This window comes from Protobothrops mucrosquamatus, unplaced genomic scaffold, assembly GCF_001527695.2.
Source record: "Protobothrops mucrosquamatus isolate PMUCROS unplaced genomic scaffold, P.Mucros_1.0 scaffold2359, whole genome shotgun sequence".
Classification (NCBI taxonomy): Eukaryota; Metazoa; Chordata; class Lepidosauria; order Squamata; family Viperidae; genus Protobothrops; species Protobothrops mucrosquamatus.
In genome coordinates this window covers 80023-92036 of record NW_015388437.1, presented here as the reverse complement: position 1 = coordinate 92036, position 12014 = coordinate 80023, and the positions used below count along the sequence as shown (strand labels likewise).

Here is a 12014-nt window from a genome sequence, read left to right as displayed (position 1 = left end):
CTTAGAAATCTAAAGGGTGAGTAAAAAAATGGAAGGGGTTACATGGCAATATACAACACAGCATCAGTACTTTCCTTCCCCCCCCAAAAAAATTAAATTTCGTCAAGTGGCAGCCCTTATTTTCTTACCAAATTTCTAATGAGTGGGTGGAGTTCTCAATAATGATAAGCTGTAAGGCAATAATAGTCCATCCATCCAAGGCAGATGTGCTTTGAATTTTAGTATGGAATGGGAGTCATTCTTTATGCATACCATGGCTACTCTTATTAGCATTATTTATTATGTTTATTTCAAAATAACCTGAAAGTGAGGGTTTTTGTGTTTTTGTCAATTCTTCAGCAGTCTATTTTTCTCTAAAGTTAGGATAAGGTCCAAGCATTTTGTCCATATCATGGCATACATGATGTATAGTAAAAAAAAAAAGTGTTAACATGGTTGTGATAAAATAGTCAAAAACAAGATGATGCTTTACCTTTTTTGATGTATCTTTTTGATATAAAATTTGAGAAATTTTTAGATCAAAACAAAATATTTTTAGACTAAATTATATAGTGTTTGCAATATCTGGAAAGATTCTTGACTGTTTTGACCTCAATTCCTTCTTCTAATGTCTTTCAGTCCCAGCAAAAATGCATCGTGATTTTTGCACTGGTTTGCTGCTTTGCAATTCTGGTTGCACTGATATTTTCAGCTGTGGATATTGTTGGAGAAGATGAATATGGACTTACAGAAAAAAACTGTCAAAATAACTGTCGGTAAGAGGTAACAAACAAAGCTTCTTTTTTGGGGATAAATGGCTGCTGTGATGCAAAAGATACATAGAAAGAAAGTTTAAAACTTTCTTTAGAGGTACAAAAACAAGGTGAATTGCAATTCATTTGTAAGAGTAATGTGAATGTCAGAATTTTGAAATAATCTCTAATTTGACAATATCATCCATTTGAACCCAAAGCTCAATAGAGAACATTTTTAAATGTGGGTATAAATTGATCAGATTGCATGGTCATATTATATTTTTTTCTCATATTAACATAAACAAACATCCAATGAATAGCAGAAATAAAGGTGAATATAATGTATGTCTCATATTTAAAATGTGATTTACCTGCAGGCATGATTCTTTAGTTAACCATGTTTTCAAATGTATTTTTCTGAACATAGTTCAGAATGTTTCTAGCAAAGCTTATAGAGGAAAATGAATTTTAGAAGTAATGTATCCATTTAAACATAGAGTGTCAAGGTTCTGACTAATGGAACACTTCAAAGAACTTCCAGGCATTGTTTATCCTAAAAAGTCTTTAATCATGTAAAGACAGTGTCAGCACACGGCATGGAGGATGCCAAGATCTGAATTCTCCTCCCCTGCACATAACATTCCAGCCTATTCCCCTCCTCTATTTTGTAGTCATAAATCACGTTTTCCAATCAGCCCAAAGGGCAAAGGTTCACCTCCGTTCTGTAGCCCAAGTATTCTTTATCTTAATTACTCCAACACTGGAAGTTTTTAAGAAGAGACTGGACAGTCATTTGTCCGAAATGGTATAGAGTTTCCTCCCTGAGCAGGGGGTTGGACTAGATGACCTCCAAGGTCCCTTCCAACTTTATTATTATTATTATTATTATTATTATTATTATTATTATTATTATTATTATTATTATTATTATTATTATTATTATTATTACTCCCCACACACATTCTTTCTCCTCCCCTCCCAGCATCATCTAAGTTAACTCTAAAAATACCAGACAGTTCTGCATATTTTGCCAAAGCAAGAATATTCAATGTTAGCAGCGTTGACATAGAGCCTTTGACTCATTCAAATTATTTATAAACTTTGTAAATAAGGGCCAGCAGGTGTTTGTGTTATGTCAAAGTTTGCATCCTTACTTTTGTCATTTTTATTACATCATTTCTTGAGATATTTTGGTTATTTTATGCTTCTTACCTTGTAATATTTTATAAGATCTTTTATAAGATAACTAACTTTGATATTATTTTGTTATAGTGTTAGGTATTCTGTTCTGGGTTTCGTATTGAATGACAGGTAGTTTACCATTTTATAGAGAAAGTAATTTATAGATAAATAAGGTATACATTATCATGCACAACAACACTAAAAAGCAATGCACACTAATATTCATACGAGCTGAAATTAGATTTCATGTGTTTAAATTAATAGATAATAAAGTAGCATAAAATCAAGTGCCTACATTTTGAAATGTGGACAAGAATATTTTTTAGTTTTTTAGTTTTTAAAAAAATTTCTTCCTATCTTTTTCTTTTAAAATTATAAATGTATGCGTGTCTTTTATTTGTTAATTCAAATTATCTTCTTGCACTACGTATAAATTTGATATTTATATGTTTTTTCCTTCCTTTTCTAAGAAAAAGAGCATTTTTAATGAAATGCTGACCTTCTGTTTAAAACAATAAACTGTGCCATAAAAGAGAATATCAACAGATCAAAGTTGTACTGTGGGGTTCCGGTTGGATTGCAGCGCCGATGGCAGCTTCCTTTCGAGGCTGCCTGCCCCGAGGACACGTTAGAGCCACAGGAACAGCTGTTCCGCGGCTCAATCCCCCTCCCCGGGCAAAGGGGAGGGGGCGAGCTTCCCCGATAGGGGTAGAGCTCCTTAGCCTTCGCATTTTCCAGCTGTGAGGGCTAGGTGAGCTCCCCCAGAGTCGGGGACTTCTCCGTGCTTTGGGCTCCTTCGTTCAATAGAACGAAGCCAGACGCGCATCCAATCTCTGCTGTTTTAGGAAATTAATGACTGTGAGTACACCTATCATGCAGACAGAGCCTAACAGGATTTTTTGAAAACTGTTCGAAATGGGACTTTAACTCTGGAATCTATTTTGTATTTGTTCTAATTTGAAGAAGAAGGAATATGGCTGCGGAAGGGCGTTTCTTTTCGTTTGATTGAAACTTATGAGACTTTCGTTTTTTGGAAATACATGAGACTTTTACTCTTTGGAAACTTTCTCTTGGATTATTTTATTGTAACAGATTTAGCTACTTTGGATTGTTTGTGCAAGTACTCCTACTCCATTGTTGTTTGAGGTTCTTATAAGACTGTTAGATTTTTTCTTTTAAGATTTTTATAAGATTCTTTGAAAGAGAAAAGTAAAATGGCCTCTAAACGTGTGGGATTTTTTGTTTCTCAGAAAAGTACGATCTCCTCTGCAGCTGTTTTAACATCACAGCAACCAAAACTTGATGTGCCTCCGCCTTCCCCCCTAACTTCAGCATTTATATTGAAAGAGATACAGGATGTATTTAAAGACATTGTAAGACAGATTAGAATGGATATGGAGAAACTTACTGATAAGAAATCTGAAGAGAAAAATGTAGAGATGAGAAAAGATCTATTGTCTGCCTCTCAAGGCTTAGCATGTCATGAAGAATGTGTTGATGGATGGGACGAGGAAGCAGAGGAATATGTTGAAAGTTTGGAATTTGAATTGGAAATGGGGGAAAAAGTGGACTTAATTCAAAATGAGGTCGTTATGTCACAATATAGAGAATTGGAATATGCTTCGATAATAAGAGAAAAATCCTCAAGAGAAATCGGAGGAAGAGGATGCAGCAGATTTGGTTATGGTTCTGAATTGTCAGCCCAAAGATATTATGAGAGAAATGTAAAAAAAATTATAGAATTAATTTATGGGTTGCAAGACAGAAAAACCTTCCAAGAGATGTTGTTATCTACTCTTCTAGAAAAGCAATTCGTAATGGAATCATTCAGCTTTTTTATAAGCAGAAAATACCACTTAAAGTGTTTAGAAGAAGAAAAGATTCTGCCCTTTTGTTCGACAAGGTACCAGGAAGGAAGGAACTTATGAAGATTAAGTGGTTGAAGGAGTTATACTATTATCAAGTGCGACAAAATCACAAGATCAAGATGAAACTAAGTAACAAGTTAGAGGTGATCAGAAAACTTAGAGAATGACCCGTGCAGCTTATAGATGCAAGAAAGAGAGTATTTAAAAATGTGGACATATGAACTAAGATATTAATTTGGGAAATAAGAAATTTTTTTTTTGTTTTTTAATCTAACTGCAAGAAGAATGAATAAGGCTGTGAAAGGATGTTTTGTTTTTTTTTCTCTTCTTTGATGGATTTTGTTTGGGGAGCAATTTATTATGTTGATAATAGAGTAGATTATGAATTTTAGACTATTATTGTTGTTTGATTTTATTATTAGTGTGCTTAATAACTGGATATGGGTCTAAAAGAGTGGGGTTTTTTTTTAGTGGGGAGCAACTTATTAATAATAGAGTAGATTATGAATTTTAGACCATTATTGTTGTTTAAAAGTTATAACAGTTTACTTATTATTATTTTTAATTGTTAGTATGATGTTATTATTAGTGTGTTTATTAATTGGATATGGGTCTAAAAGAGTGGTGTTGTTTTTTTTTAGTGAAGTCCAGAATGTTATTGTTGCTTAAATGATTTAGTTTTATTTTTTATTTCTTAATAAGATATTAATATTATTGCGTTTAATTGAATCTTAATTGAATTTTAGAGTACTTATTTTTAATTTTAACTATTAATATGATACTATTATTATCGTGTTTATTAATTATATATCTGTTGAAAAGAGAGTTAAAGGAGGTTACAGATTTGTTATTTTAACAGTTTTCAGATAGAGTTAAAGGAGGTTATAGATTTATTATTTTTATAGTTGTTTAAAATTATTTAGAGTATGATTATTTTATTATTATTCCTGTGATTGGCTCTGGGAAGTGGGGGGGGAGGGAGGGGGGCGGAAGGGTGGGTTTGAGGGAGGGATTTATATTGTAAAATGTTATAAAATTTTCAATAAAAAAAAAAGTTGTACTGTGGAATCTTGGTGCCCTCTGAGTTGGGTTGTTTGCTTGAAGATGTTTCATTATCCACCTAGGTAACATAATAATTGCTAATGTTACCTACCGATGCTACATTATTGCTAACCTAATGAAACATCTACAAGCAAACAACCAAACTCAGAGAGCACAAAAAAACATGCATTTTGTGCAAGTGAGAATTATATTGAGAGCTATGCATAGAACATATTTTTTCATATCAGAAGTGTTATGTTATGTTATGTTATGTTATGTTATATTCAAATAATTCTTGAAAATAAGTGATTCCATGTATCCAGAAGGGAGAAAGCCTTGATAAAAGTAATATGAAATTTGGCATTTGTGTTACAGAAATACCCACTGTAATACAGTACAGTATATGTATTCCCAAGCACATTTTATAAATTGCAGTTTTTCCCTTTTATCTTCGCTTATTCTACTTTGTAGTCCTCTGTCTTGCTGTATGTTGGAATTTTAGCTGTCTTTGGGCTGTTTATTTTATGGTTTGCTGGACTGATGCACCTTCACATGTTAGGTAACAAAGGAGGTGAGTAACCATAGATCCCCATGACATTTTTGGCATTAGGAAACAATAAACAGGTTAACCACATGGCTTATAAGGATTTGTTTTCTTTAAATGGTATTCATCAACACTCTCCATGACTCATCACCTTTCTATTATCCAAAGAGAAATACGTTTTTGTATATATTGACAATAGACTTTTCTTTTCATTCACATTTGCATTTTTGTATTTCAGTAATACGTGATAAAATGTGTTAGTGTTCCTTGTCTTGTTCTTAATTTGGTAAGAATTCAGAATGTTTAAAATCTTTTCTCAATTAGTATATATTCTCAGTGCTCTCAAGTAACTTCTGAATACATACACACATATCCATCCATTCATCCACATATATTTCTACCTTCTCACCCACTTATTACTCTCACACTCAGCAATTCACTGATACCAAATGAACTATCCCACTGCAAAGACTCTTCTCAGACTCCCCTCCCCTGTCTTAGAAGCAACTGCAATAAACTCCACCTCATTTTCCCAAGCCAGGAGATACAGTAAGCCGTGCAAAATTCTCCATTACCAACTGGATGAGTAGCTAATGACCAGCATTTTGAAAAATGTCTTGGAAATGGTTTTTTTAAATAAATTTCAGCGATGGGCTTCAGGACCATAAAGCCTTCAGAAAATTTTCCTCCTTGAGTTGCCATTTGCACAAGTCCTAATATCACGGGTATCAGGTGCAGCCATAGTTATAAGTTCAACTCCTCCCCTCAGAACGCCACTGTAGGGCATTGCATGCCAAAGCAACTAGACACAGGGGCAGTTTTTTCCCTTGTGCCATCAGGAAGGGATCAACCTATTTTCCAAAACACCTGAAGGCCAGACAAGGAATAACAGATGGAAACTGATCAAGGAGAGATTCAACCTAGAAATAAGGAGAAATAAGGAGAACAATCAACCAATGGAACAGATTGCCTTCAGAAGTTGTGGGAGCTTCATCACTGGAAGCTTTCAAGAAAAGACTGGACTGCCATCTGTCAGAAATGGTGTAGGGTCTCCTGCTTGGGGGGGGGTTGGACTGGATGACCTACAAGGTCCCTTCCAATTCTGTTACAATATTCTATTCTACTCTGCTGAACACCTAATCCTCACAGTATTGTCTTACTGTCATCCAAAAAATTCTTTCAGTTGAAACTCATTTAAAATGCATAGTATTATTTAAAATTTATAATGGCTTCCTAATGCACATAGGTGTCAAAATTCTGCTTATAAAAGAAAATCTTCCTTAATGTTAGAATTAAGAAGGCCAAACACATCTCTTGAAGAATGTGTCTGGCCTTCTGATCCATGCTCCTCTTGCCAAGGAAAGACCTTCAGCCGACCCTGTCTAGATGTCCTCACCAAACAATATTAGGTAAGGCAATCTCTTAACAGGAAAGTTTTTGATCATAGACTGTTATTTGCCCATAATCCTTCTAAACCTTAATATTCTTAAATAGATAGTTTTGAAAAAGCGCAGCAAAAAGAATGAAGCTAGGCTCAGTAGATATGTAATCTTTCATTTCTGTTTCCTATTAGTAGATTAATGTGTGGGAGAGTTATTACACTCGAAGGGCAGGGAGATTGTAATCTGGGCATCTTTTTCTTCTTTCATTACTTATTTAGAGTTGATGGGTATAGGAAACTAGATAGTGCTAAAATGCATTTTCTTCTTTACTCCTGGCTTTTCCATACCCTATAAGTTTGTTCCTCTTTCTACACAGGTTTCTAGATCAAGGTGATACTGGATACATACCTATCACGTATTCCATTTTGGGATAAACAATGTAGGGAAAGTGCAGAAAAGGGTAAAAAAAAAAATACTAAGCCAAAGAAATTAAAGATCTGAGATAAGAAAAAGAAACATAGCATAATCTAATTTACACCAACACATTCACTATATATCTCATTATACTTCCCTGTCCTTTCAAACTGTCATTGTTTGCAGCATATCTATACTGCAACCACTTCATATTTTCTTCATTAACTTCTCACATTTTTCACTTTTCCCCTTCCTCTCAACCTATTTTGGAGTAGGATTCTCATTCATTCTCTCAGCATGACCAAACCACCTCAACATATTTCTTTTGTATTTCTTAGCTCATATCCATATGCATTTAGTTACTATTCATAGTTTATTCTTTCTCTCACTCACTCCCCCTCACTTCCTCTTCTTTGTTAATACTTTTTAAGTACATTTAAATTCATTTACATGCTTAGAATACATTTACAGCAAATACATTTCTTGTTATACAGTACATTCAGTTTATATTTATGTTTTTCCGGATATATCCAGCTCTTATTTTTATTTAATGTACTGGAAGAAGTATATTGTCATACAGTGCCATTTTCACTCTTTTTGATAAACAATCATTCATCATAACAGACCACATATTACCCACCACAACTTTACCAATATTTGTACTTTTTAAATTTCTCATTAATAATATCTTTAATAATCATTTCACCAAGATATAGGCATTCATCTACTTGCTATAGTTTTCACCATTTATTTATAACGTGCTCACTCTATATTTTCTCTGTCAAGGACCAAGACATACCTTGATATTTTGTCAGTTTCACTATGTTATTTTAGTGTGTTTTGCAGTAAAGATGCCCTTGACCTGATTGACTTTTTTTGTTGCTCATATTTATCTTTCTTGCAATATATTAATCATTAGTCACACTTCTCCCGAGAAGCAATTTGCATTCTTAATCGATTGCCACTTAACCAGAAAATTTTTTATTACAACAAAATTTCTTCTGATGGAAAAATATTTTTTTGTCTCATAGTGAAAATATGATGCAAAACTTGACCCTGTGTTTTTTGTTTCTATTATTATCTCATTGCTTTTAAAATCTTATTCTGGGAGATGGTCCACCTTGGAAGATAGAGATCAAACAATTGGTCTATCTAACTCAGTGCTATGTGCACTGGGTATCAGAATCTCTTTAGAAATTATACTTCAATACATTTTAGATTTTATTTTCAAACAGATACTATAATAGAACTTTAACATTTTTTAAAATTTAAGTCATTTAACTTTAAAAAATAAAATCAATTTTAAAATGTTTTAATATTAATATACTGTTAACTGGGAATTCATGTCACATTCTTGTGTTTAATACTAACAAATGTAATTTATGGATGATCTATCAGATGAAAAGTAATAAATTAATAAATAAAAAGCAGCACCTTTACAGCTGGATGCCTAGTGAATTCCACAACTAAAGGATAAGAATGATTCAGTTCAAAGAATTATTAAGCTATGAATAAACCCATGGCCAAGTGTCTTTGCTTCTATAGAAACTTTGAATTTAGTTTTCTTGAGATTTTGGACAATGATTTAATGAAAGATCACATAAAATATTTGTTTACATTCCACATAATCACTGATTTTACCAATAGAATGTGTAGCAAGATTAGTAAAGGTTGGTATCTTGAGATGTTAGAGATCCATACTACCATTTAAGTTAAGCAGCACTATACTAATTGAAAGGCAAATATAAATCCTAATATAACTAGCTTACTGTTCTCTATAATCCTAAACATATTTAAAACTGAAAGCAGATAGCATTTGCAATCATTAATGCTAATTTGGGAACAAAATATGGAATAACAAGAAGGAAGGCTAGGATTTTTCAGAGATACAAGTACAGTATGTGCGGAGTAATGTATGCAGAATAATGTATCATAAGTCCCCCCATATCCAAACTCCAAATCTTCAGTCAAGGCAGTGTAGAAGAAGACCAGGCTGAACCCAAGGGAGGGGTCAAACGTGTCATAAGTCATGAATACCTGCAGGCCCCCAAGAGATCTATGTCCAGCCTACCTTGAATGCCTTTCTTATCTCCCGTTCATTTCCCTTGACTGCCAGTTGGTCAGATTCTTGTAAAGAGCTTAAGTTTGGCAATAAATCTTTATACTGATTTGAACAGCCTTGACAGGCAGAGATCAAAGATTCCACCTTCCCACTTTTCATAAAAAAGCCCCCAGGGAACTGATGCATTTCTGAAATGGGAACATTTGAAAATCTGTTTTGTTTTCTTTGTGTCTTCTCAGAGTTACTCTTGTGGAAAATATTCCTGAAGGCATAAACTATTCAGACAGTGCACCATCCCATTTGTCTCTTTTCCAGGGATGGATGAATTTACTTAATATGGCTAAAGCATCTGTTGACATAGTATCTTCCCAATGGAACCTCAGTCACAGTCATCCAACTCCATGGCAGGTAAATTTTTAAAATTTTTCAAGTCTAATTGTCTGCTTGGTGTACATTTTACAATTCATTCTTGCCTGTGTCTGAATCCTTCAGGGTTTATTTATATAAGAAAATAATTACTGGTTATTCTCATTGTGAGATTGAAGCAATTGCCTGTAGAATAGTCTTTCAGAGTAACTAATAATATTTCATATCATATAAGTTTAATACTGAAAACAGTGATATCAGATTATAAAGAGTTTCCTAACTTGATCATGGGCTTTTTCATGTTTTATTATAATGATATTTTTCATATGCATTTAGAGAGAAAATAAAGTTCTTTTTAAAGACATCTCTTTCAAAATTACTAAATTAGTTTACATACTCTAATAAACTATCCTGACACTTTCTCAGATTGCAAAGATGCCAGTTGGATTCTGGGAATTGTTATTTAATGAGGATGAGAAGGTTGCAATAAAGGATAAATAATACCCATTTTCTCAGTGAAATTCCTTTCTGTTTGTTCTTTAGTAATATGTTAGTTTATCACAGCAATTTTAAACAGTCTTATTTTTTCCTATATTTAGAACAAAAAGTATTTCTAACATAACGCAAATGTGATTTTTGTGTGGTTTGTGAAGTCTCATAGTAATGAGAAGGAAATTTTATTGTCTACATTGTTTATTTTTATAAAAACATCAATACCATTTATGAAAAATTATATTTGATGAATTAGTCTCAAGTTAAGGCTATAAGCAATGTAATTAATATTTTTTAAATATAAGACCACAAATTGGTTAAAGTAGGATGTCCCTGCTCCATAATTCAAAATTCCTGTAAATTACAAATATCCAGGGCTTTTTTTCTCATAGAACGCCCAGAACGGAGTTCCGGCACCTTTTTTGGATGGAACCTTGTAGGGTAGGCAAGGCGGGTTGTATGACGTGTGTGAGTTCCGGCATCTTTTTTTTTTTTTTTTTTAGAAAAAAAGTACTGCAAATATCTATCTAAAATTGTTCAGGTGTCTATCAGATATTCAGTATGATTGTTTGTTTTAAAATACTGTATTTACAGCCTATCTAATCCAAATGGACTGAGGAATTTGGAAGGTTTAGACTCTTCCAAAACACTTTCCAATATAATAAGTGATTTAGAGGTTTAGGAGTTGCTAATAATTCAGATTTGAACTGTGAAGTCAAAAGATGTTTTAATTGAATGTTTGTTTATTCCACACTCTGGCATTTAGCATATTAATATATTTATAAGGAATTAAGATGATTCCAAACATTAGTACTACTTTTTGCTCTAACACTCTTAAGAAGGATTTACCTGCAATTTTTAAATGAATATAGTTCCAGTTTGTCAGTTTTTCATATAAACAGAGAATGAACTATCACAAAATAAGCCAAACAGGCCTTGAAAAAAAAATCAGTTTTTGCAACCTTTGCTGTTGCAAAAACTGAATTTTTGGTAAAAGAACAACCAAGCCCCTGCCGAAATATTGGCGAGATCAAGTGTTAACATTATAGCTATGCACATAATGGTTTTCGAGAAAGATCATTTAGATTCCATTTAAATAGTTCTCAATTCATACCCCAGGGTGAAAGATGGACATCTAGAAAGCTAAATCTTCTTTGTACAGAAATTGCGATTTAAATAGAAAAAAATATCTCAGTATCTATCCATCCCAAACTAAGGGATCTCTCTTTGTATCTGTGTATAAATCTAGAATTATATTCATTTAATAGCAATTATTCTTCCCCATAAGTTCATGGGAATTTCAGTCATGTATTTATATCAGCAACTCAGTTAACAACCGTCTTGCCTAGCAATGGAAATTTGGGGTTTAGCTGTGTTCATAAGACAAGGACCACCTGTACAAGCTTGTTCCACTTGTGTGTGTTGCATTGTATATTATGGCTGTGTCTAGAATTACAGACAGTGTTTCTCTAGAGTCAGATGGCTTCCAAACACAATGTCACTATGTTTTGTTGGGGGAAAGCCTGCTTCTCCTCACCACGGCCTTAAGAACTTATAGGCATGCTCAAAAAAATGTAATTGTATCATATCAAAGCTTTTTCTGGATTCAGTAGAGGGACCACCACCAAATTCAAGTTTCTGTCTATGCATTTTCTAAAATGCTGATTAGCAGCTTAACGTAATCAGAAGCTTGCAATGTTATCATACCTTGCAATTTTTAAAAAAAGTCAGAGTACATAAGATGAATTTTAGAAGTAATATAGTTTGCGATCTCCATGCCAAACTGCCATACTGTCAAAATTTAGCATGTAATTGCTTTTCAAAATTGCTCACTGATTTTTCTGATAGTATAAAGGCTTCCAATCATTTTAACTTTTTGGCTTAAAATTTGACATCTTGCACAGAGTTCTTATTGAAGGGGAATGTAAG

At 33.2% G+C, this 12014-nt stretch overlaps 1 protein-coding gene across 1 annotated transcript in view; it reads left to right on the top strand.

Annotated features, from left to right (window-relative positions):
* The first annotated feature begins 712 nt into the window (after positions 1-712).
* Positions 713-12014, top strand: part of PLD5 (phospholipase D family member 5) — a 33417-nt gene continuing 22115 nt past the window's right edge. The window contains exons 1-2 of the mRNA XM_015824804.2: positions 713-762; positions 9467-9635. Coding sequence (XP_015680290.1) covers positions 713-762; positions 9467-9635 — 219 coding nt within the window. The remainder of the gene's footprint in view (positions 763-9466; positions 9636-12014) is intronic.